This window comes from Magallana gigas, chromosome 5 (assembly GCF_963853765.1).
Source record: "Magallana gigas chromosome 5, xbMagGiga1.1, whole genome shotgun sequence".
Classification (NCBI taxonomy): Eukaryota; Metazoa; Mollusca; class Bivalvia; order Ostreida; family Ostreidae; genus Magallana; species Magallana gigas.
The window spans coordinates 6,448,449-6,475,182 of NC_088857.1; the positions used below are offsets into that span (position 1 = coordinate 6,448,449).

The 26,734-nt window shown below is 36.2% G+C and overlaps 2 protein-coding genes across 6 annotated transcripts in view; one reads left to right on the plus strand and one right to left on the minus strand.

Moving 5' to 3' along the window:
- The first annotated feature begins 6 nt into the window (after positions 1 to 6).
- LOC105342017 (vesicular glutamate transporter 2) lies at positions 7 to 14,409 on the plus strand. Of its 4 annotated transcripts, none has more exons than XM_011448798.4 (13): positions 7 to 140; positions 8,551 to 8,979; positions 9,352 to 9,470; positions 9,570 to 9,687; positions 10,060 to 10,147; positions 10,566 to 10,652; positions 11,001 to 11,134; positions 11,240 to 11,386; positions 11,690 to 11,822; positions 12,066 to 12,176; positions 12,907 to 13,034; positions 13,118 to 13,202; positions 13,608 to 14,409. In XM_011448798.4, the coding sequence occupies exons 2-13, from the start codon at positions 8,644 to 8,646 to the stop codon at positions 13,808 to 13,810; spliced, it is 1,689 nt and encodes a 562-aa protein (XP_011447100.3). In that variant the 5' UTR covers positions 7 to 140; positions 8,551 to 8,643; the 3' UTR covers positions 13,811 to 14,409. The 4 variants fall into 4 exon arrangements, with proteins under 4 accessions (XP_011447100.3, XP_019928436.3, XP_011447099.3 ...); XM_020072877.3 differs by lacking the exon at positions 7 to 140 and adding an exon at positions 5,521 to 5,847 and having other exon boundaries at positions 8,562 to 8,979; XM_011448797.4 differs by lacking the exon at positions 7 to 140 and adding an exon at positions 5,522 to 5,847.
- Positions 14,410 to 16,003: 1,594 nt separating this feature from the next.
- Positions 16,004 to 26,734, minus strand: part of LOC105347399 (NFX1-type zinc finger-containing protein 1) — a 45,962-nt gene continuing 35,231 nt past the window's right edge. For both annotated transcript variants that reach the window (XM_066083823.1, XM_066083822.1), the window contains exons 16-18: positions 20,018 to 26,081; positions 18,727 to 19,821; positions 16,004 to 18,401 (exon numbers count right to left, since the gene is read on the minus strand). In XM_066083823.1, the coding sequence (XP_065939895.1) occupies positions 18,334 to 18,401; positions 18,727 to 19,821; positions 20,018 to 26,081 (7,227 nt within the window). In that variant the 3' untranslated portion in view covers positions 16,004 to 18,333. The remainder of the gene's footprint in view (positions 18,402 to 18,726; positions 19,822 to 20,017; positions 26,082 to 26,734) is intronic.

The following is a 26,734-nucleotide window of genomic DNA, read 5'->3' on the forward strand; positions in this document are numbered from 1 at the left end:
TACTGGTTTAACTCTAGAATATCAAAAATTTTCAATGAAGAAAAGGGAGACAACTCTTGAAGCGTGTTGTATCAACGCTGCAACGTGCTGCTGCCACAATCAAGGAATGAACAGTTGCTCCGAACAAGTGCTTCGCCAACGTAAGTATTTTATGAAATCATTCAAAATAATTGGGCGATAAAATACAAGTGACGTTAATATTACTCGCAGGTATGAATAAATTCGAATTTCCTCGCAATTCTCAACGATGATATTGAAGAAATCTAGCCTGATTTTCTGTACGATGTTGCAATATAAGCTTGAAATTATGGAATGTTGCCATAAAGAAAGGTTTCAAGAACTTATTTGTCTCCATAAAAGACTTGAACTGTCGAACACCAATCCACACTTTACAAAAGTTTTGTCCCTTGGCCGCCATCTTTGGGGAAAAACCCATATATTTCTCACAGTAGCCTTTGTAGTTTAGAGGGCTGTAACTTCGTCATTAGACATTAGAAATCCGTTTCCGCTGTAAATTTTATTGCCCCAAATTGGGGCAACCCACACATCGAAGGAATAAATTAAATTCCAAGAGAGATTTCTTCACAGGACGCCCAAATACTTGGTTGCATAAAGAAGAGAAAAGTTGTTTTTTCCCTTTTGACCTTTGGGTTGACCCCGCAAAGGGGAACAACTTTTGTAAAGTGTGGATTGGACTATAACACTGACATATACAAAAAAGGTAAATAAGTTGAACGTTATGGTATATGTAGTATATTGATACCTATAAATAGATTTCTATCATTTGAAATAATTGATTACTTTATATTTCATAAATAATGAGTATGTACATGTATGTTTCAGGAATTATGATCCGCCTTTTTGGACCCCTTCTCCTTTAAATTGATATTAATTTATTTTTTTCATAGCGACCACCCAGGCCAACACACCTCTAATTTCTTATCTAATTATTAATTGGATACATTTTTTTTAATTTACCAGTTAATTTAATGGCTTCATCACAAGTTATCGGTTTAATGAATGTATTCATAGATAAACATGGCGAGAAACTTATGATTATATGTTAGATATTTATGGTTTATCAATGATAAAGTTTCTACAAACGTTAAACATAATCATTATAATGAAATCTACATATGTGGAAGGAGTTGAAAGCATATATGCATAGTGATACTTGCTTGAATTCAGTTTTTGAAGTTTTATATTGTCATAACTGTAATTTCGTCGTACACTCTTAGCTACAGTACGTATGTAAAGTTACAACAGCAAAAGGCATATGTATGGAACGCCGGGACTGTCTTATATGAGGATTTAACATTATACGCAGTGTTCTCCTCATTATATTTGGTAGTATATTCATTATATGAGGTCTTTTTTACATTATATCGTGTGCATTTTCCATTATATATAGTACTTCTTTCATTATATGATGTAGTTATTTCACTATATTATGTACATCTATCATTATATGAGGTGCTTCCAACATTATATGAGGTGCTTCTAACATTATATGCGGTCGTTCTAACATTATATGCGGTGAACACAACATTATATTATGTACTTCTCACATTACATACAGTATATTCATTATTATATGTAGTATTTCTGTTACTATGATGATGATGAACATTAAATATTATGTCCGGTCCTGTCAGCATTCAGTGCGGTAGATTTTGCATTTCGTTGTGATGTAGACACAGTATTATATGTTGTGCTTTCATCTTTATGATGATGATCTTTCGGAAGCTTTTTTTCGGAAGTCGTGTTATGAAAAAGATGGATGATATTTTACGGGCAATCGCAACTTCTCAGGCCTTTCCGGCAGACTCGGAAAAACACCTCGAATGTATTACCTAGGCGTCCATGACAACCCCCCCTTTTTATAGAACTTGATATGAATACAACACATTTCATGATCTGTTTAGATGTGAGCTATACTTCATTAAAGTAAACGATATACACTAAAATATAACACAGAAGCGACATACAAGACTGTCTAGCCGATACTTATTTTAATGGGAAGCGACTCCATTTTGTATAAAATCCTAACATCCGGTGATGTTAATACATTCGAGGTGTTTTTCCGAGCATGCAGGAAAGGCCCGAGAAGTTGCGATTGATTTTACGGGACCTTAAAATGGCTCAATTTATAGATGGATGTACCTATTGCCGGGCAATGCTATTTGTCTAGCCCTGCTTAAACATTCTTAAATACTTGATGAGGATTACAGTATATCTTTCCAAATTATAAGGCGTGAAAATAGATCTGCACATTGTCTATTTAAGTTTTTCTCATGATAAGTTTTAAAAAAATAATTTCAATTTTGCACAAATCACAATTCATAATTTAAAGTTAAGTTTTTTATACATGTTTCTAGGACCTTGCCAGAATTTTAAATTATTCTTTTAAAAATACCCATTTAGCGTTAAAGGAATTCTTATTTCTTGGTTTTGGAAAAGAGGTGGGTGGAAATAAATATTCGATCTGCTCCTGAATACTTATACTTAATACAATATTCATTGTTGGGCTTTCCCGTGATATACATGTTCGCTTGCCAAAGGTACACGATTCGTACGGTTAGTTAGCACAGAGACATTTTAAATTTTTAAGTTTAAGCTTTTTTATGCCCCCGTCCTAATCGAAGATTCGGAAGTATATAGTTTTTGCCCTGTTCGTCCATCTGTTTGTCCGCAAAAATATAGATCTTGGCCTTAACTTTTGAGTTGGTGGGGCAATTGCTTTCATATTTCACAGATGTATTCCTTGTATCAAATCAAATATACAACATGACTACTTTAGTCATGTTGTATATTTGGTTTGATAAAATGAAATATATCAGAAAGGACACTTGTGACAAAACTTTCTTGAAGTACCGCCAAATTAATAAATATCGTTTACTTAAAATTTGTAATTTAGATTATATTTATCCCAGATAGTAAACTTTACATCTGCATTTAATGAAGATGAATGAGCAGTTTCTGAAATTTTAAGACACCCCTCCCCCTTCCATTCTTCTCTCGATGCACGCCATTCGAGCTTGAAAAATCATCGGTAATGTCTGCATATTATATAATTGGCATATTGAATTCATAAAGAAATAAGACCTTCATTCGTGCACACATACAGATTAAATATTGACAACTTTTGACAAGGTATGTTCTGTTCCCTCTATTATATTTTTTTAATTTTGATAATTTATATTTAGTAAAACTATTTTTGATGGATTTTATGTCCACGTGTCCGGTTTAGATCTCATGCACACAAGTACGAGAGTTCAGCTTCACACCTCTACTTGCATTTAATTTTATTTTTCAGGTAAACCAAAAAAAGTACAACTCTCCTGTGATGAAAATAGAATATAAATGTACATATTTCTGTTTTCACAGGAGATGCCCCCTCTCCCCCGGCAGATTGTATCCTGCTGTCGTTTCAATAAATAAATGGAACTGTTGTTACTTCAATTGCATAGGCGTCGGAACCGGGTGGGGGGGGGGCTAGCCCCAATTTTTTTTTTTTGCAAAGTTAGACCTAACCATTAGGAATATAGCATCATGGAAGGTTCAGTCCCCTCACTTTTTTCGCATCAAGTAAAATTGTTCCTAAATTTACCCTAAAAAGATTAAAATATTAAAAGTGATATCGAAAATTGGAGCCAGATTTTAATGATCTTGTCAAGATTTCTGATGATTAGTCTAGCTAGCCCCCCCCCCCCTACTTTCAATTTGCTTCCGACGCCACTGAATTGTGCCAAATTGTAAATTGTCAACATGAAATTTAATCATAACCCTGAATGATCTCCAATGATAGATTTACAGTGAAGTCGTACCCAAACCGAGTCGTACCGAAACAGACTTTATCAAATGATTCGTCATACTAAAAACAAAGTAAGTAAAATTCACTAAATTACTGTTGATGTACGTAAGTAAGTTAGCTAAAAGAAACAGCCAAATCGTCTCCTGTGAGACTTTGAGTCTGACATCGTCATGATTATCTCGTGCAGTCCGTGATTTTTCCTAGGTCACTATAGATTTGGACCAATCGATAAACAGGGCGTGTTGATATCTGTCCTGTCATTTTCTTGTCAGTTTCAGCCGCTGTAGATTTCGACCAATCAATAAATGGGCGTGTAGATTTCAGTCTGGCTGTTTCTATAGAGCTATAAATTAACTATAAGTTTTCGTAAGAAATAGAGGGAATAATACTTGGGAGATGTAAATATAATACTGTGTCTACATCACAACGAAATGCAAAATCTACCGCACGGAATGCTGACAGGACCGGACATAATATTTATTGTTATACTTTCATGTTAAATACTGAAATCTGATTGGTTAAGACGCAGTTAATAATATTTACTATTACCCTCAGCGTTAGCAACGCACTTGGCAACGGGTAACATTAAAAAATGTTACATGCGCGAAAATTATGCGCGTACGGTTCGCTGTAGAATTCACGTTATTCCTATATAAAAGCAGTAAAATTTTCTTACAAATTTTAAAAAAGACATTCAGTATAACAAAATAAATAGTGCCTGTTTGGGAGGATAACAGTTGAAATTGACACCCCTCGAAAATCATTGTCAACCTCCGCTTCGCGTCGGTTGACAATGGTTTTCTCGGGGTGTCAATTTCAACTGTTACCCTCCCAAACAGGCACTATTTATATAATGTTCATCATCATCATAATAACAGAAATACTACATATAATAATGAATATACTGTATGTAATGTGAGAAGTACATAATATAATGTTGTGTTCACCGCATATAATGTTAGAACGACCGCATATAATGTTAGATGCACCTCATATAATGTTGGAAGCACCTCATATAATGATAAATGTACATAATATAGTGAAATAACTACATCATATAATGAAAGAAGTACTATATATAATGGAAAATGCACACGATATAATGTAATAAAGACCTCATATAATGAATATACTACCAAATATAATGAGGAGAACACTGCGTATAATGTTAAATCCCCATATAAGACAGTCCCGGCGTTCCATACATACGCCATGGAGTACGATGATGCTAACCATGCAATTGGTGTAATAATAGTAGACTAGAAGCAGGCACGTAGCATCAGGGAAGGGGGGAGATGAAGGGGGGACCCCTTTCTCGCAGCATCTTAAATACTTAAATTTGCATATAAAAATTGAATTAATCAATTAATGCCCCCCCCCCCCCCCCAGTTTTTTTGGGATAGAGTATGTGAAAATAGTAAAATTGAAGTTATAGATATACTACGCCAGCCGCCACCCCCTCCCCCCCCCCCCCCCCCCCCCCCCCCCCGGATTAGAATTTTGAAGTTGGATTTTTCTTTCAAAAACGATGCTACTACGTGCCTGAGAAGTTTGGACATTTAACCAGAAGTGTATTTGTTTATTCTATTTTGTGTGTTATTGTCTGTAATAACAATAGCACTAAGCTTCTTATATATGGTTGTCCATAATCCTTCAAATATATACATGTACAAGTACTCCGTTATACAGTGAAATTGTTTAATTTAATGGGAGATGATTGGCCAATCATCGCAATCACAGACGATGATCAAATATAAACTGCATCACATGTAGAATCCGGACGTCCCCGGATTTCTCCGGCCCCGGCGTGGACCGGTGCGTGTTGTACATGTAAGACTGTGTATCAGGTCCTCGCGGTATCACTTGACGGCCCCAGTGATCAGCCGTTAGTGTGAGTTCGATCTCTCGTCAACAGCTGTTTTTCTGCCGACTGTATCTGCCTCTCTGTGTTTAGTTAATCATCTGTGTGAGACGACAGCAGTCGTTGTCTCAGAGGATTAGAACTGGACGCACCCCACCCAGTGATCCCAAGGGTAAGACTCAGGGGGCAATTTTTGTATAGAGAGAAAAGGGCGCTATAGCTTAGGTAATATTGACGATGAACGGGGTCTCATAAGATTATAGCCATACCGAAGTTGTCAAAGTTCATTCAAACTGCAAGTTACATTAGATCAATGAAATTATTTAAAACTTGCGGAGTATATGTACAGGTTTCACATTTTCTTATTAACTTAAGATCTATTTGATATTAATATATAATAACAATATGTTCCGATATGGGAAGGATATCTGCGTTATGACTTGAAACCTTTGGTTCACAGTCAATAAAATGTGTTCAAACTAAATCAATATCAGATGTGCAACACTTTAAATCTGGAAAAAAGGTATAGTTAAGAAATGAAGATAATAATTTTTCTATTGATCGACGTATCAAAGAAAAAATTGACCGGAAAACTTCATCAATGCGCGTAGCGCATTGATGAAAAAGTTTTCCGGTCAATTTTTTCTTTGATACGTCGATCAATAGAAAAATTATTATCTTCATTTCTTATCATTTAATAAACATTTTCAAATAAAAAAATGTGAAGTGTCATAGAACAAATTGTAAATAATGTAAATGAAGCGGCGCGTATGAATACAAAATAACAACAGCAAAAATATTCAAAATGGATGCGCCTTCAGCTGATGCAGAGCTATTGGATTAAACACAAATAGTGAGTTAAAATCTGAACCGGCTGTATTGAAAACGAAAGGAAAATACATGCGATAGCTTGTGATATTATTCACTGTGCAGAAAATTTCGTAATAAAACTAGTTTTCATGTGAGATCGGTGGAAAATGCAACTGGACGTAACCATCCAAGGAGAGGCGATGGACGAAAATAGTTGATATGTCGACAAAGAATAGTATGTATAAGCGACTTTTGTAAACATTGTGGTAACTATATAGCCAGTGATGTACTTAAATGGTATACTATAGTATCTGCCGCTTGGAATGCGCCGAAGGAGTTGATGCATTGTACTCAAAACGATGCTTATTCTGAATTTCTGATGACCGATCATGTAGGGTACTGTGTAAATTTAAAAATCATCGTTACCAAATTTGAACGGCAGTGTTACCGTGAAAGTGTATGGGCCTATATGTTCGTTATGATTATTCTGGAAAAGGAACAGCCAGCCTCGCAGTAATGTTGATTTGATCTGAAGCAGACGAAATCGTGAGAAGACGCTTAATTTTCTATTTCGTGAATAAGATATTGTGTTTTGTTTATTTTTGAAGGTTAAACTTTCAAGTTTTTATGTTTATAAAGTTGTATTTTGTTTGCTGACAATAAAACAGACACAACTTTACACTTTGTTGACAGTGTTTATTTTGGAAATTCCCGTTTTATAAATAGTGTTAGATCAGAACAGTTGAGAAAAGTAGATCCGGCAAAAATTTTATTGATGCAGGTATCAAAGAAATTTTTCGACCAATCAGAAGCGCCGATATCTCATCAAACGAATAAATATTAAATGATTTCGTATTCACTTTATCAAGTGTGTGTACTTTTCTAGCTGATCATAAGATTTATAGTGATTAAAACAGGTTAGAATAATGATGAAATAAATTGTTATGATTTGTTGGATATCATGTGAAGTCATGACAGAACTTTGACTAAGTTATTCTCACCTAACTCGTAAATAAGATATTATTTTGAGCGATTTTAACATCGCACTTTAGGCAATAAAAATGCTATAAGTGCATATTGTTACGTGGTAACGTAGGGGTTTCTACTTTCTACTTTAAATCAATTCCGCTTGTTTGAATACTCCGTGATAGAGATAAAGGCATGAGAAAGATGCATACGTGATTTCAACCTGTCTAGCCAAGTTGGAACAAAAATACCAGTAAGAGTAGGTGAAATCCAAACATTTAAAGATGATTTCATTCTTTCTTTGTATTTCAGTATGTTCAGCACACATATAAAGTGAAAAAAAACCAATACAAGGTGCGCTAAAAAATCCAAATTTAAGTTATTTCAGTTGATTCGAACATTGAATTTTGAACTAAATAAAAAATACAATGTATTGTACGTAGGTCCTTGACTCCTCTGTCGTTGAACACACGTATCGAACAGACGAACGCAGCTATAGTCTATTTTCTGGTGGAGATTAAAAAGCTGTGTGAATAAAATCTTAAAATGACAGCAAAAAAACCCAAAACAAAACAAAACAAAAAAACCAATCTTTTCCACCATTGGATGATAAGAATTAAGGACTTACAAAATTGGCCATCTGATTTGTCAGTAATAGAGAATTACTGTAATTTGTCTTCCTCTATACGGATGTTGATGCTATAGGTATATCTCAAATTGTACTTATGTACGCTGTGTTTTGCGCAAAAATTATCATGATTTTATTTTTATTTTTTTATTTGCTGTTTGTGTAAACAAGTGACACACAAAATTAACTACTTAAACCAAACGATGAAATCCGTTATATATATAGATACTGTTTATGTATAAGGTCGACAAGTCGCATTTTAAATCCCACACATGGTTTGTCAGTACAGTTGTAATAATAGGAGATTAGGTTTATGTTGGTGTCTTCGAACTAATTCAAAATCCCATCAACGATTTCCATCTATTCACCTGTTCACTTCAAAAGTGACTGAATTAGCTAAGTCGTGATTGTTTTAAGATCAATATTTGATTTAGCTTTCTAGGAGCTGTGTATTTTGATGTTCATGTACAGTTTGATGACAGTTCACGATCCCGCCAACTGATAAAACACGCCGGAATACAAAATCATAATGCACTGTTGGGACCATCGACCCAGAGTGCAGAGATGTTGACGTCACAGGAAACCGCGTCTCCGGACAACAGTTCGACGGCAGACGACAGTAGCCGGGACAGCCCTGAGAAGAGAGGTCAAGGACGGACGAGTGATGGTGACCCCCTAAAGGAAAGTCAAGTCAAGGGTGATGAGTCCGACATGTCGGACGCCAGTTCTAACGGCTGCTGTTCTTGTCCGTACATCCCAAGGAGGTACATTGTGGTGTTCCTGTCGACGCTTGGAATGATGGTTGTGTATTGTATGAGAACAAACGTTGGAGTGACCATGATAACCATTCTGGATGAAGAGGCCCATATGAAAGTTGGGACACCAGAAGCCAAATGGAATGTAAGACTTTGACCGACTTTGGAAAATATCTTTGCAAGTTTAGGCCACCCGACTCTAAAAATATTTGTTTGTCCCACTTTAGTTCGGTCTCTAGAAAAATTTTTATAGAAAAATTCAATCTAAAATCTAATCAAAATTATAAAAAAAAATCTGCAAACAACTGCAGATGAAAAAGATATAGCCCTGGTTGTTATACATGTATAATAAAACAAATATTTGAGTCTGATACGTTTCTTTAACAAGTTCGTCATAAGTGGGCTAACAATCAATTTTTAAATGTAACCATAGAGACGTTTGAACCGTTTTATGACAATTTTCACAATAGTATTTACCAACTTTTCAGGTTGAATTAACTTGTGATTTTTGTTAAAGCTGCCGACAGTGGAATGGGACACAAAAATGGCGGAACTCCTGCACAGTTTGTTCTACATCGGTTTCTTCCTGTCCCAGCTTCCGGCAGGTTATCTCACCTCTAGGTGGGCATGCAATAAGTAAGTCCCAAAGTTATATTATACCATACACCCGCTATCATCTAACTGAGGCGTTAATTACGATTTGATCAATAGCATAGTTTTCATTTGGTTTTTCAGAGCATTTGGAGCGTGTATCCTCTTCTCCGCCAGTCTAAACGTTCTCCTACCGGTCAGCATTGAACACCTGGGCTACACAACTAGCTGTGTCATCAGATTTCTCCAGGGGGCGGGGGAGGTAACGAGAGAGAGAGAGAGAGAGAGAGAGAGAGAGAGACAGAGAGAGAGAGACAGAGAGAGAGACAGAGAGAGAGAGGTCATACATTTGTCACGAAATAATCACCAAAAAAGTATAAGATAACAAAATTACACTCGTGTTAGAAGTCCTAAGTTTGTTCAAAGCCCTCAAATCGATTTTATTATTAAGTACGTGTTTAGTGTATCAAATCCTCGTGCATTTTGATGATTCATAATTGCGTTTTTTAATAAACAACCATCTGTTGCACCTGCCATGGCTTTCACAGAGAAGCTGTAGAAAATGTTGTTAAAGTGAATGTGTCAAAAATATTTATGATGTTCGAATGATGTGTTGAAATTTGACATGCTTTAGGGTTTCCTGTACCCCGCCTCTTACGGCGTGTTACGTCACTGGACAACAACCAATGAACGTGGGCGTCTTGTAGCAGCCGTTCTTACAGGTATTCTGATTAAATCAGATTTATTTTCAGCGTGTTGAGGCTTATACACCTGCTGTCCACACGTTTTGTGCTTACGTCAGCGAATTTTATTTCGATAATCCTTTGTTTAAATTGGAATTTTTTTTTCAACCCTTCCTTTACATGAAATTACCATCGTATTCCAAAAATATTTATTTCTGTTATCTTTATTGATCAACACATCTCATATAAAATTATAAATATTTATTAATTTACATTTTAAATACATAAATGGTTCTGTATTAAACAGTTTTGTAAATTACTTAAATTTTTTGAAAAAAAGTGAATTTAGTCCAAGTATTTTCTGTAAAATGTCTTTCTCTGAAGTTTGAGAGGTATTGTTTGGTTTGTCTTTCGTTGTGTCTCTTTTTAACGTGTTCGTGAATCCTGTCGGTTTCAGGGACCTATGCAGGCGCCATTGTTGGTTTCCCTATGAGTGGGTTGATAACACACTACATCTCCTGGGAGTATGTCTACTATGTCTCCAGTAAGACTCTCTACCCACTTTACACAGCTTACATTGCTGTTTTAAGTAACAACATTTGAATGTAAACGTAAAAGAGATATTGATACAATCAACGTTTCATTTTAGAATTATTTTCCCCCCACTTTTACCATCATTTACCTAGTGTGTTTATATATATCAATAAATAATGTGTAGTTTGGGTTACTAATACTGTATGACACATGATATTGTGTATCATGTAACAATATATATGTTAAACATTTATTATAGGTAAACATTTATTATTTATATGTTTTTTGAAATTATGAAATATTAACATGGTATGTAAGTCAATTAAAGTACACGTCATGCATTGAACTATTTTTCTAGGTGGACTTTGCATTATGTGGTATTTTGCATGGCTGTGTTTTGTTTTTGAGAAACCCTCTCACGACCCCTCTATCAGCCAATCAGAATACGAGTATATTATTAAAAATCAAGGGAAGCAAAACATAGAATACGAGGTAAATATTCCATTTATTTAAGTAAGTCTGATTTTTTTTGGTCTTTATCTTTAATTATGAATAATATACCTATATTTGTATGACTTTCTGGGTTTTTTTCCACAGAATCTCAAAGTCCCGTACCGACACATTCTGACGTCATTACCGGTGATCTCACTATGTTTGTGTCATTTCGCCAGAAATTGGGTCATCATATTACTCCTGACCAACGAGCCGTATTATCTGAGTATGTTTGGGTTCAGCGTAGCCGAGGTGCGTTCCTTGATTTTTATTAACCTTTGCAATTTTTTTGTAAAGGGGGTTGGGGTTAAGAACTACTGTCGAAATCACTTCTGTAGAATAAACAAATACGGTTGTTGTCAAAATTACTTTTTATGTCTGAATTTTATATGAACTGTAAGCATAGGTACGGTGCCAGATTCATACTTTTCTATATACTCCATATTGCATTTTACTTATGTTTAATGTAAACAGAAAATGGATATCTGAATCTGAATGATGTTGACGTAGAAATAATTTGCAATTTGATTGATATAAAATGATTGTTTGGACCAGAATGGGATCTACTCGTCCATCCCCCACGTGATGTTAGTACTGTGTACATTCACCAGTGGGTACATCGCGGACTATCTCCATCTGAATCCACAGTACTCCACCACGTTTATACGGAAGCTGCTGACGGGATTCGGTAGGCTCATATTAAATATCCGTACCGTTCAAAGAAAACGTTGTAACCATGATTTTAAAAAAAATTGTTTTATAAATACATGTAATTATGTATATACAGTACAGAAAATGCTACTAAATGAATTTATAAATACTTCTTATATTATCTGTCAATACAAAATTTTATACTTTTAAAATCATAATTTGTACATATACGTGTCAATTTTAAAGGACATTTTTTCCCCATCTTGTGTTTGTCCCCCAGGCTTTATATCCCAGTCAGCGTGCTTCCTCCTTCTGACCTTCCTACAGACAGGGACCCCCGTACTAGTGGTACTGTCAATGGCCATGGGATTCTTTGGACTCTCTGTCTCAGGTAAACACTATATTAACGTGTACTATAGTGTTCCCTGATCCTACAGACGGGGACCCCCGTACTAGCGGTACTGTCAGTTGCCATGGGATTTTTTTTTGACTCTCCGTCTCGGTTAAATACTACATGATCACTGATGTTAGTCTCTTGTATCTGAGGCCCCTCTTTTAAAAATAATCGATAAAAGCGATTGATAGACGGTATAACTCATCAAGCTGGAATTAGATTAGTTCTTCAAGGCGAATTAATCATGTCTACTAGTATTTTGTAATCTCTCTCCATTATTGATCATGTTTTGGGTTCGTCAAAATCAAAATCTTAAAGCTCTTTAAAATACATTTCCCTTAACTACTTGTCAATCGCATAAAGAGTTTTTCTTTACCCAAGTCAATGTATATGTTACATTAAAAGTTTAAGATTTATCAATTTAAACTTAACTATAACATATATATGTTATTTAAAGAAGATAACATCCCAAAATTAATTCCAGGTTTCTAATTTTTCCTAAGCTGTTTTGTCATGCTTGTTATAAGTATTGAAAGTGTCAAAACACGTTGAAGAAATACTTTCTTCTTAATCTGTTTCTGTTTGGGTTTTTATTTTCTTAAAAATATGCAATCATGTAAATAAACCTTTATAGTTTCCAAGTGGCTTCCTGTTGTATCAAAACTTTTGCAACCCTGTGCTGTATTACGTCACTGTAAAATTTATCTCTGCCTCTGATTGTTTGTAGGATGGCAGGTGAACTACTATGACCTGTCTAGTCGCTATGCCAACATCCTGGTCAGTATCTCGTCATGCTTCGCTGCTCTGGCCGGTGTGATCACCCCCATAGTCGCCGGCGAGTTCCTGTCCCCGAACGTGAGTTCGAAACTCAGAATGCTACTCACAACTCTCGTTTTGTTTGATATAACTCTCATCGCCTAATCTTGTATAAATTTCAGAATATAACGGGTTGGAATGGGACGTTCTACATTACTAGTGCCATAGTGCTGTTTTCCGCATTGGTTTTTGTATTGTTTGGTTCAGGTACTGGTTTCATTTTACAAACTTTATATGATATTTTTCTATATTCTATATAGAATATTTATTTAAAGTCGGGTTTTAAAAACAATAAACATTAGCTCTGAGGAGCTATTTTCCGACGACATAATACCATTACATTTAATTACAACATAGAATATACATGTACAATATCTGTATCACATCACTAAAAGCATAACTGCAAACACACCACAAGGATAATTTAAGACAAATAGATGCCACAATTATTCTGACTTACTGAAATCACACATGTTTAAGAAATTAAGCTTTCCATAATACTGCTGATAATTGTTGCAATATTTTTGTTCTGTCTTGTTTTAAGGTAGGGTTATCCACCGACTTTTCTGACAATTTGTTAAATTTTTCCTTAATGTTTTTCTATACCTACAGGGGAAGAGCAACCATGGGCAAATCCGCCAGAAAATATTGTGCTGATACAAAAAGTTGATCCTCTTGCTAGAAAGCCATACACAGTTGAAAATAGCCAGAAAAAACCAAATGAACCTAAAAAGGATAAAATTTCCCTGGATCCCACACCCGAACAGATTAACAAAGTAGTCCACAGAATGTCAACAGCTGCAAATAAAGATTGATTATTTTGTTTAAAATGTACACTTTGCTATTATCATTTGCCAATTTATCATCATATTGTGTTTACATCGCACTAAGCAAAAACCCGTGACGTTTGGCTCTGTTCATTTCTTTATTGTTGGTACTATGACGTTACTTTTTTATGACGTGGCGTTATTATGATAGAAAAGTTCATATTCTATTTGTGACGTCATCATGTTTTGTTCGCGACAGCTGTTGTTTTCATTATGACAAATCACTAGTCATGTCTTTGTCCGAAGTCCCGACGGAGAGGGAAACCGATGAAGTTGATTTGGACAGCGATGGATACCGGGGTCCGAGAATCTCTCCAAGATTGAATGATCCTCGGATAAAAGCCAATAAACCTAAACGGAAGAGAATCTACATAGCAGATAAAGTTGAGAAAAACCAGCTATCATCAGATAATGATATCGCTGTTGGTCTGAACAGAACAGAAAATACCTCAAACTCCTCAGAAAAAGTCACAGATTTAAATGGAATAAAGCAGTGCGGATGTACAAAAGAAGCACATGCGAATATCAAATGTATTGGAGGTCAAAAGAATTTAACGGAGAAATCGGTGAAAGTAGACACAAATCAGGGGCAAACTGAAAACATCTCTCCTGTTATAGTGATTCCATCAAAAGTATACGAATCTACGGCACAGCAAGCCGATGATCCAATAAATGAGGACGACGAGAGGGCGGTGCCTAAAGTAAGTAAACAGCGGGTCAGGAGGAAGGCGAAAGTTTCATTGACCATGAAAGTCAAAATGAAAAAAATGCCGATTCAAGAACTGGCCACCATGAAGCATGCTGAAGAGACGGTAGGCGGTGGAATATTTCGTCTCCATGTATGTAATAAGCAAGAAGGAAGGCTAATGGAAAAACTCAATAAGAAAAAGAAATGTAAGATTCACAAGATTCCCCTAAACGACGAGGATGTCCCAGAAGAATGGTTTGAAAGAAAAGTCTGGAACACCCTCTGTCACTACCCACATCTCGGCTCGCACGCTAGGGAGGAGTACTACCGCCGCATTATCAAGTGGAGGAGGGGCTACTTGGCCGACGTGGGGAGGGGGGAGTGCGTTCTGTGCGATATACAGCAGCTTTCCTCCAAGCCCCTGTATAAGGATATCGACACCGTGCAATACAGCCATGATTTCTACGATCAGTTTTCCCGCCAGTCTCGGAGTACCCCTCTCTCTTCGCGTGACAACACCGCGGACTATGCGGAAGAATTGTCATTGAAACACAGAACCCCTCCCCCCGCTCCGCCAACTTCCTCTCTTGGTTCCACCACTTCAGCTCCAATCAAGAGAGTGTATTCTAACATTGTGTCACCGTGTAAGATGAACAGGTTTTCAACTGACGGTTGGAGGTCAGCATCTCACAAGTGTAGTCCTGATTCTGAGTACACGGAGAGTCAAGCCCTCAACCTCCAGGAGCTTTATGTCCCTAGGTGTAAGGTCCTGCACGAGCAGTGTTCCCCAAGGTTACCACCGGTCCAGTGGGCGCCTCAGAGAAAATCCAGCTACATCGACCATGTCCACCGGCAAACTGCATTTAAAGCCTATGCACCAAAGAAGAAGGATATGGTCCCTAACAAAAAAGCCAAAAAGAGGGTGTCTCCTATCCAGAAATTCGCTGTTAAGGAAATCGGTGTGACGTACTTCCTGCCAGACAGCAACCAGAATCTCGCAAAACGTCACGTGAGCATTCCCAAATCTTACACATACGTTCCAAGCCCTCACTCCAAACGGGAGTCGATATCCATATGGTTTCCTCCCACCGGCAACCACAAAGCTCGTAACATTACTTACATCTCCGTGTAAAGAATCCACGCAGTTTAGTTTCCAATTGTTTCTAACTTTCTGTTTAGTCTTCACCTCGAGCTTTTTAAGAAATATGTATTTTTTTGCCCTGATTTATTATTTCAAATCAATATATTTATTTTTGTAACGGCAAATAATGAAAAATATAGAAGTCTATCACATGTGTTTGTTCTCTTCATATCTTAATTGCTACATTTATTGCCCCTTTATGTGATTAATCACCTTAAACTAATCGTTAGGGATATCATTATAATTGGACTGATACATAACAAAATTCTGATTGAAAACAAATCTTTAAATGACCTTCACATATGAAAAAAAAATCATGTCAAATCTTAGAAATGAAAGAAAGCACGAACTGCACACTTCAAGTGTTTATTTTAAACGGTGACATATTTGACAAACAACGATAACAGTTTTATTCACTTTAATTTAAACATTTACTTCCAAGTGATATTCAACGATACAAGAGTTGATCAAAACGTTTTATTATAATTTCATGTTAAATACTAGAATCTGATTGGTTTAGACGCAGTTAATAATCCGTTCTATTACCCTCAGCGTTAGCAATACACTTAGCAACAGGTAACATAACGAATTGTTACATGCGCGTAAATGATGCGCGTACGGTTCGCGGTAGAATTCAAGTTATTCCTATAGAAAAGCATTTAAGTTTTCTTTAAAATTGACATTCAGTACAATAAAATAGATAGTGCCTGTTTTGGAGGATAACAGTTGAAATCGACACCCCTCGAAAACCATAGTCAACCTCCGCTTCGCGTCGGTTGACAATGGTTTTCTCGGGGTGTCAATTTCAACTGTTACTCTCCCAAACAGGCACTGTTTATATAATATCACACTATGTAACTATAGCAGACGCAGTGCAGCTCCATGAGAAATTCGGATTAATGGACCGTGGAGCTAAGTAATTATCATTCTTCTGCATTAAAGTTTTCAAATCTGCATCGAAATGGTATTTCAAAACAGGAAAAATTGTCACTTTACGCCGATTTTTCACGATTTTATCACTTGGCAACACTTTTGGATCAACCCTTCTTTTTATAACATTATTTGAACTTGAGATATGTTTTTTAAACTGAAAGAAATTAAAAATATTGATAATAAAAAGAAAATCATATGCTAGTAAAATATGTGCAACTACAGTCATCCCACAAATCTGCATAGGCAGGTATCATCGTAGCGAGTGGAGGGACCATACACAGGAAATGAGAGGCCATTTAATTTGTATTTTTTTGTCTATAATAGATATAAGAAAAAAATGTAGTTTAAAAAGTTACCCCGCCCGATGATACGTGCATAGCGCATATTTATTTAAAAGCACAAAAATTGAATATTGGATTAAATTGTCTAAAAAAGTCTTGGATGATGCTAGAATTATATTAAACGATAAATTAAAACGCTATATATAAGACCGGTTACAAATCATTTCATTTCATTTCTGAATTAATAGTTAAAGACCAATAAAATATATTTTCGTAATTCAAAATTGTCTCATTAATAATCTAGTAGAAAATTTCTTTAAAAAATTGGTTTAATAAATTTCTGAAGAATTTCCTTTACTCTAGCTGAACCATACAGGAATTTACATAAAAAATTATTTTACTAGGCGCCCATTGGTTACATCGCACAATTGCACAACAGCTATTTGAGATACGATATCATGTCTAAATTTATTTAAAAATAAATTAGTGGATTTTTGAGATGGTTGACAGTTTGTTATTTTCATTTTTCATTTATTAATTTCTTAATCCAACAATTTTTTTTTTAAATCAATACTTTTCATACATACTAACTTGCCACCTGTTCACCCCATCCCTCCCCCAATTAATCATGTTTTGTTCTCACTTACATATAATTATTTCATTTAATTTGTGATTTTTTCTGTCCCTTTCTTAACTAGCTTACGCATTTGGATATAATATAGGCTCTTTTGCTTCAGAATAAATGATATGTATTTCAATATTGAGTGGGAATGTAATATATGAGAGTTTATTTAAATATTAATTTTACAAATTAAATTATTGCCTTCACTCTCTTTAGCCGCCCATCACCCCCTCTATCTCTATTTCTGACCAAAAGGTTTATAGAATGGCTATAAACCAAAGGTTTGTGTACTAGTTAGCTTTAATTTTAATCTTGTATCATTTAGTTTTTCAAAGCTACTCTTTCCTATGAATAACTGATTATACAGTTTTACATGTATTTAATGCAAAATCATCACAAATGTACACGTACTTTGAATGACAGTACTGGTTTTTAACTTCGTCGTTATTTCACTTGCAATTTGTAGGTTGTGTTTTATTTAAAAATGACAAGTTAATCCCTATAACCATTGCTAAGGAACTGATAGTTCATATTTCTTTAAATAACTACATAGCATGACGTCTTATTTTTCTTAACATAAACATTTTATGATTCAACCAAAAAATAAGGCAATTAGCGCTAACATCCCCTTACCAATTTTTTGCCATACATCTAAGATTCAGATTTCTATTAAAAATATATGCAATAAAATATAAACAACACATAACAAAGAACTTAATGGAATGTTTTAACTCTTAACTTAAGAATAATTTTAAATTAAATCGCGAATAAAGGTAAATATGTAATGCAATGCAAAGTATTTTGCCTTGATACTTCACATGGGCCTGTCTCGTTTGCAGAACTGTTTTAGACAGGACTATCTCGAAATGGATCACACCATCGGCACTTTTCATCATCCCTAAACAGCATATGACCTACAATATGAATTTGTCACATCGTTTTTTTTTCTTGATTAAATTTGATGCTTAAAATATATCAATATATACTTGCATTATAAACGATAAGCGAGATACAACTTTACCAGTAATAAACACGCATGGATTTGATATTTTCAATATTAGCGAACATTTATTAATTACAGTTGGCTCAACGCATTTTTTAAAATGATGAAATAATTTTCATCATTCGAATGTTATTTAAAGTTTATTTTTAGGACTTCAATAAACATGTGAGTCTAAAAAAAATTCGGAAACTACGTGATATATTTGATTATAAAGTAGTTTTATAAAAGTATCAAACCTTTAGGACATTCACGTCTCCGTAGACCCCTTGGTTGGTATACATCTGGTTGGTATACATCTGGTTTTGAAGGCTTTTCAATCTCCGGTTCCTTTCGTTGGTTTTCTTTTCCTTCAGACTTGATAACTGCGACTTGGGCTCCCCTCTCCTTAGCAAGGTCGTCATACTGTATGTCTAAATCAATAGGGCTACGTACAGACTTGCTGCTTTTGGTATAAACAGACTTGCTGCTTTTGGTATAAGTGCGTGCTCCACCTAAAGCCTGCCGAACACTCACATCAGCGTAATCAACATCCATATCCTCTTTGTGTCTCTCCCGCAATTTTCTTTCTACAAACCCTGCACCTTGATTTTCTTTAAAACTTAATAATTCCTTCGTACCATAAACCTTTTTGGTCAATTCTTGATCACCGCCGGATGAAGCAGACTTATAGCCTGAAACGTATGTAGGATTGGGGATCTCGTTTTGAATTTTTCGTGTAGTAGAGTCAGTCTTTTGCTGAACAAACTTCATTTCTGGACTGCTCAGAGCCTCGGCCAGAGAAGCTTGTTGAAAACTTTTTAATGAAGTTTGCTTGTTTTCCATAGGGATGTTCCCATCTGTTGAAATTCTATTGCTGTGTACAGCCCATTTTTTAACTTCAGTAGGATACTCTGAATCATTAGAAACCAAAGAATAGTCAGTGTCGGGTTTTCTGCATTCTTGATTTTGTGAAACCTTTTGCCAAGAAAGGATGGCACTTGCTTTATTTTCTGGCAACAAACTAACATCAATGTTCTCTTTGTGCGAACTTTCAGTTACCTTTTTAGAAATATTTCTTTCGGGGAGACTCTTTAAAGTAGAATCTGATTGAGGACTTGCAAGAGGATTTGATTCACTTATCTTTTTTTCAACAGTTTGCATTCTTTTCATCATTTCCATTTGTTTCTGAATTATATCATCAAGCGAACCCGCTGCTTTCTTTTTCCGATCGTCTGGCTTTGGCACCGACACAATCAGTTTTGGAGGAATAACTTCATGACATACATTCATACCAATGACTATATCACAGGAGGGACACTTGGTTTGGTCCTGGTCTGTATTCGAAATGTGGCCTATAAAAGAATAACAACTTTTATACCAAATCTGTTTTTAATCACTAAGAATATATTACTCTAACAAAAACAATCAAATGCACTCATTTTGTGTAATGTTTATCCTGCGAGTTATCACTAGATTATAAATATCGCCGAAATTAAAAAACTAAGATATAAAATACGAGAATTAGAGTATATTGTTTAACCTACTTACCACTTCTACATTTAAACCAAGTCCCATATTGCCATATTCTATAGTGTTGTAATACATCAGGGCTGACCAAGTCATTAAAAAGTCCTTCATCAAATCCAATTCCATAAACTCTTGCCGACGATCGGATACGCGTACATTTTGCTTCTAAAAATGGAGACTTTTTAAACAGCTCTTGAACTTCTGTTGTGCATTTTATTCCACTAGATTCGGTGAACTTTAGAAATTGAACCAGGTATGCCAGTCTCAATAACTCGAGACGTACCTCAGAGAGCTCCTGCCTAGAGAAGCAATATCTAGTTTGGAGTTGTAGTGTCTTCGTTTTCTTCTTGGTTATAGCCCGATGACATTTGAATAACCATTGACGAATTCTTGTCAACTGCAACCCTATCTGTTTTTCCTCTTTGGTATCTTCAATAACAGATAGTAAAATACTTTGATATATTTTGTAAATTATTTCCAAAATGATCACCTGTGCATGTGCAAATTCGACTCTTTCATTGACCTTTGCCTTGTCCTCGTTGAGTTGTTTAATGATTAAACCCACAGCTTCTGGGTCTTTTGCCTTCAACATCGTCACCTTTTCTTTAACATATTTAAGTTTGTTTTTCAGAGACGAAGTGTTTTCATCGTTTATTCTCCTTTTTATGATTTCCATATCGTTTCTAATTTCTTCAATAACATGTTTATATCTCACACTTTTGTTTATATGAGCAAAACATGTTGGGCATTGTGGCAATGTCAATGCAACTGATGAACTCTTATTAAACATGTGTCTGTCCAGAGAATCAACGCTAAAAGTATGATTACAATCGTTAAGTGTGACTAAACGAACACCATCGTTTATTTCGCATGACGAATCCTGAAATGTTAACAAGTGACAATCTGTACACATCAGTGGACAATTTTCGCCACAAATACCTAGGCAGGCATGACTGCATGAAAGTGTTTTAGCGCAGTTTCGAGAGCAGGGTAATTTAATACACTTTTCACTACAACTTTTTTCACATGCCTGATGAATACAGCGCCGAGAACAAGGACTCTTACAATTCTCACAAGGATCACTGCATTTTGTCTTGCATTTTCTATGCTCACACTCAGTTTGACATTTTTGGTCACAAGGAGGACAACCTTTGACACAGAGGGCTAAGCATTTGTGACCACAGATAAGTTTTCGATTGCACTTAGATTGACAGGGAATGTGTAAGCGACCTTGTTGACAATCATTACAACTTCCACTACAAACATGTCCGCATTCCAGCTTACCACCACATGGTTTCATGCAGACGAGATTTTCTTCATCTGCAGAACATATAGCATCAATAATATGCCCACAGGACAGACGTTTTCCATCGCTCTTAGATTGGCATGGAATGTGCAAGCGACCTTGCTGACATGCGTTGCAAGTTCCAGTGCACAAATGTCCGCATTCAAGCTTACTATTACATGGTGACTTGCAGATTAGACTTTTTTCATCATCGGAACATTTCGCATCAATAATGTGTCCGCAAGACAGTCGCTTTTTGCAAGGTTCTAAACACTGCGCATGGGTGTTTTGCGTCCTGCAGTTTCCACAATTTCCTTTGCAGATATGAATACATGGAAGAATTGTGTTACATGGTGCTTTACAAGACCATTGATCTTCATTGACAGAGCATGGAACATTTTCGACGTGTCCGCACGATGGTATGGTCTTTTTAACTTTAACCTTACAAGCTTCACAATCCTGAAAACATTTTCGTTGGCAGAAATGTCCATTGTCACATTTTTTCAGACATGGCTGTAAACACTTGTATAGTTCGTGTTTAGGGTCTGAAACATGGCAAATTTGTCCACACTTGTGAGAGCAATTGAGAATAAAATTACAAGGCAGATAACAACCACCATTTGACACTTGATCAAAGTCGGAATCTCGGCTTACTTCTGCACTATTTCCTGGATGATTTCCACATTGTAGAATCAAACTTTTTCCAAAACTATTTCTATCTTTCATTAAATTTACAACATACCTCCATAATTCGCTCTCGGAACAAAGAAGTTCAAAATTTCCTATAACAAATAGTCCTTTGCGAGCTCTTGACAAGGCAACACAAATTCTGTTATCTATTTTTAGGAACCCAGTAATTCCCATGCTATTACTTCGAACAAGTGAAAGGATAATGATGTCATTTTCTTCTCCTTGAAAATTATCGATTGACGTAATGCGGACTCCTTCGAATTCGTTTTTCGGCATCTCTTTTTTTAGAGCAAGTATTTGCCCAGTGTAGGCAGTGAGAATGGTAATCTGACCTCTCTCATAGTCTTGCTGAAGAAAATACCTGCACAGCCGTTTGACGAATTTTGCCTCGTGAATATTGGACTTACTCTTTGTCTCTCTATTATCCGTTTCTGGTTCACTGTGATTTAAGAAGTACACATCTGATGTAACACCCTTTACATGCTCATAGACTTTGACGTCCTCATGATCATTGAGGTCCGGATAGAGATGTTCATACCTCATCAAAATGGATATTTCTGGCCGCATTCTATGTTGTATTCCAAGCGTCACGTAGTTTAGATCATTGTTAACCATTCTCTCGAACAATGATAAGTCAAGGTTATACTTCTTGGCAAGAAAGTAAACAGTTGGTGTTGGTCGTAATTGTTTGTGATCGCCAATGAGTATAAGATGCTGGCAGTTTGAATTTATCGTTGTGACAATATGAGACTCAAGAACCTCTGCAGCTTCTTCGACAATGATTATCTTTGGCCTTATTGACTGTAAGATATTTCGATATTTTGCAGCACCAGTTGTTGTCATTCCTATCACATCTGCTCCCCGCATTATCTCCACATCTTCTGCATCTAAAACCTCTCTATATCCTTTACAGAGATCGTCGTATTGTTTTTCTGCTTCTTGTATGGACCCTTTCATATAGGTGATATAACAACTCAGCCAATAACGATACAGTCTTTGACGTGCAAAGGGTTTCAGTTTCCATACATCATTCACTTTTGCTACCTCTGATGTGCTCATGATATCATTACTGTCTATAATTTTCTTCAAATTTTTTCGGAGTTTGTTTCGACTTATCTGAACAGCCCACACATTTGTGTCTTGTGATCTGTCAACTTTACTGAAAAGTATTGCAAAAGACGCATCACTTAAATTCTTTGAAGATGTTTCATCTTTTTCATTATTTTGGCTATATCCAGAAAAAAATTTCAATTCATCATCGTCTTCAATATCTTCTTCTTCGAGTTTTCTTTCTTCGTTTTCATATTCAGCCTCCTCTTTTGCATCTAAGTATTCCTCAAGCAACACTTCAGCAATTCGATTGCAGTTTTCTGGCGAGCCATCTAAACACAACCAGTCAATGATGCTCCCTTCCTCTTGTATCATCTTTAGTATTCGCTTAAAATATTTTGGCATGAAGTCTATAAGATACTTTACTTCTACAATATATTTTTCAGAATTCGTAAGCAAATTTAAGTAGCTATTAATCTCTTCCTGTGGTTTGGGGCTTTTTGATGATTTTGCTTTTCTAGTTCTGATAGCGTCATTTTTCAATAAAGTAATTTGATTACCGAGGAAATCCTGAAACTCTTTAAGAAGACACTTGTATAGAGCCCCTCTCTCGTGCAACTTGAGCTGCCATGGATGTTTGACAAGGTAAGCTTCGTCTTTTTTCATTCTTTCAACCTTTGATCCGTTAGATAGTTCGTTTTCCCATTCAATCATCAGCATATTTTTATGTTTATCTTCATCACTTTCGTGAGCATTTTCCATCATATTAACATCAAATCCGAGCCACTCATCAATACTGGCACGCTGACTTTCACTCTCTGAATCAAGTTTGAAGCTGTTAACATGCACATCATCCATAAATTGGGATAGTTCATTTAGACGAAGAATTCCTTGTTTTGCGCATTTTAATTTTTCGCTAACCAGCTCTATTTTATCACTGCAGCTTGCCATGTTCATGCGGCATTCACTTTTTTTCTCGTGGATAGTTCTTGAAATCGATTTGTCTTCACGGGCTTTAATTCGGTAATTTTGCAAGGAATATTCCTCTAACTCTTCTGTTTTACACCTCCCACCGATCCTCACTAATTTCTCTGAGTACTCAGAGATTCCGACGAGAAATTGATCTAAGGCATGATTGGTGTAACAAACCACTAATATGGGATCCATTTTTCTATTTTCTGTCCACATTTCCTTGTTGTGCAGCAGAAGGTGTACAATTTTGAGTCCAACATATGTCTTACCAGTACCAGGAGGTCCCTGTATTATTGCGATTTCTTTGGTTATGGCCATCTGTAAAGCCTTATGCTGGGAGTCATCCATTCCGAGTTGTTTAGCTGAAGGCCACTTTCTTGTGTTAAGAACAGGGCATTTAAAGTCTCTTGGTTTTTTGTCCATTTGTAAAAGGGGGCAGAAGTCATATGGCATAACAGATCCAGCTTGAATAAGATACCTAGGAGGTTTTTCGTTGGGTTTGCAATGAACAATTGAGGATTGTAACGGCATATCATTTCCAACTTCTTGAAGTCCTTGCAAAATGTATCTGTAGGCTTCAAAGTATGCTGTTGTTTCAGCCATCACATATAACTGGTTTGCTGATAAATTAAAAGAGTGAGCGTCTTCCGTAAACTGAACCTCCACTATACCGTTCTGTAAATCCGCTACCTTTCGTTCAGTTACTGTGGCAAACAGCATTGTTTGGAAACCATCTGATGATAAACAAAGCAATGACCCATACAATAGTCTCCTTGACGACTCCCATCGCATAGTTGCGAATTTTGTATTGTCAAATCTGATGACGTGCCTGACTCCTTGTTTTGAGCACAGAGGACGAAGTATTTCGACATTCTCATACATTCGTATGTCTGTTTGTCGTTTTCGTCCTACCCTCTTTGCCTCTTCAAGTTCTCTTCGATAGTCTAAAATACCTTCTCTCAAAGGATGCAAGTAATCTTCTCTCAAAAGACGAAACTGAATATCCAAGTATTGTTGTAAGTCATTATATCCCCCTTTTGTTCTGTTAACTCGCAGGAATGGTTTCTGATTAAATTGTAGGTCTTGCAAGGTCGGAAGTACGGAAAGATCGTGGAAATCATCTGGTGGCTCCTTATTCTCTGGTTCAGGGCGTCTCTTCGGTCTTTCCTCTTTGTGTAAGTTCTTGATATAGTTCTTGTGAATTTCAGTTTTTGCCTCCTGAAGATCTTTAAGTTCGGTATATATTTGCGGACAATACGAAATACAGATAGAGTTGTATTTATCATTAGCCAGTTTTTCCAATTTGTCCAGAAATGGGGCTAAAAATGGAATGCTGTTTTGCATATTTTGAAATAAACACAGGGTTAGTTGACACAGATTCCATAACAAGTCTCCCGTCTTTTGGTCATCAGTAAATGAAATAATATCAAATTCAAGTTTATCCAAAAAGGGTATGAGGTGGATTAGAATTAGTTGTTTTGCACTCAATATCTGAGTTAATTCGTGGCAGTTTTGGTCTTTTGTGGATTTGTATGCTTTCGCTAAAATGGGTATAAGAAAGAACATCCACTCGCCTTGCAGCTGTGTTTCTAATAACTTTTCAAATCCATTCCTGCTTGTGACCAACTGAAGAAGTACAGCATCAGGATCATCTTCCTTGTAAAGTTCCTCCAGTCGTCTGTACCCCATGAATCTCACTTGTCCTTCATTTCTGCAACTACTGCTAGAGCGCTGACCTCTGTAATTGCCACGTCCGTTGCCTTGCCTATCACCTCTGTCTTGAATGGATGCAGATCTTGGTCTCCGTTGGGATGGGTGTCCTCTTTCTCCTGATCCCCTTCCCCTGTAGTTTGGCCTTCTTCTATTCCCCCTTCCTCGCGAACCAGAATTATTATCCTCAAACTCCGAGGAGTCATATATTGGAATTGAATGACGTCCTTGGTTTCCCTCGTCTTCAGCTTGCTCCTGAGAAGTACCTGAAGCCGCCATGTTATCTGTGGATCTGTTTTGTGACTTTGGTCTCCCCCGCCATGGTCTACGCCCTCCTCTACCCCCTCTACCCCGGAATCCCCTGTTTCCCTCCATTGTCTGAAATAGAACGTTATTTTGAAAATGACCATCTCCTTCATATATTAATTATTTAACTAATGACATATAATTCTTGTCTATGATAAATGCCTCACGACCAGGGGCTCGCAACATAAAGGATACACAAGTCTAAGACAGTGGTAAGTAGGACTTATGCACATTCGTAGACTTAAGGCCGTTAATAGAAGAGTGCTTAGCTAGGACAATTTACCCAAAACTAAGGCGGTCGGTAGAGGTGACTTACGTTTATCTCAAGTTTTGTTTACACACATTCAGAAGTTTCATTGTTAATATTGTTGCAATTCAGCATTTGAATACACTGTATTAATCACATAATTTAGGTACATATATATACTTATGCCACCTTGAATGTTGTGTCTGTACATTTACTTCTACCCCTATCTAATATAAAAGATATCAATTGTTTGTATCTATAAATAAACTAGATACAATGTATTAACCCAAGACAATAAATTTTTTACCAATACATTCAAATTCGATATAAGAAATAAACAATTCTTTTTTTCATTTATTAATATAAGCATGACTTAGTAAAGACATTGCTAAGTTTGCCTTATGTTATGTAGGTCCTAAATTCCGCCTAAGTCTTACTTATGACCCTACTTAAAGTCAAAATCTTTGCATGCTTTATG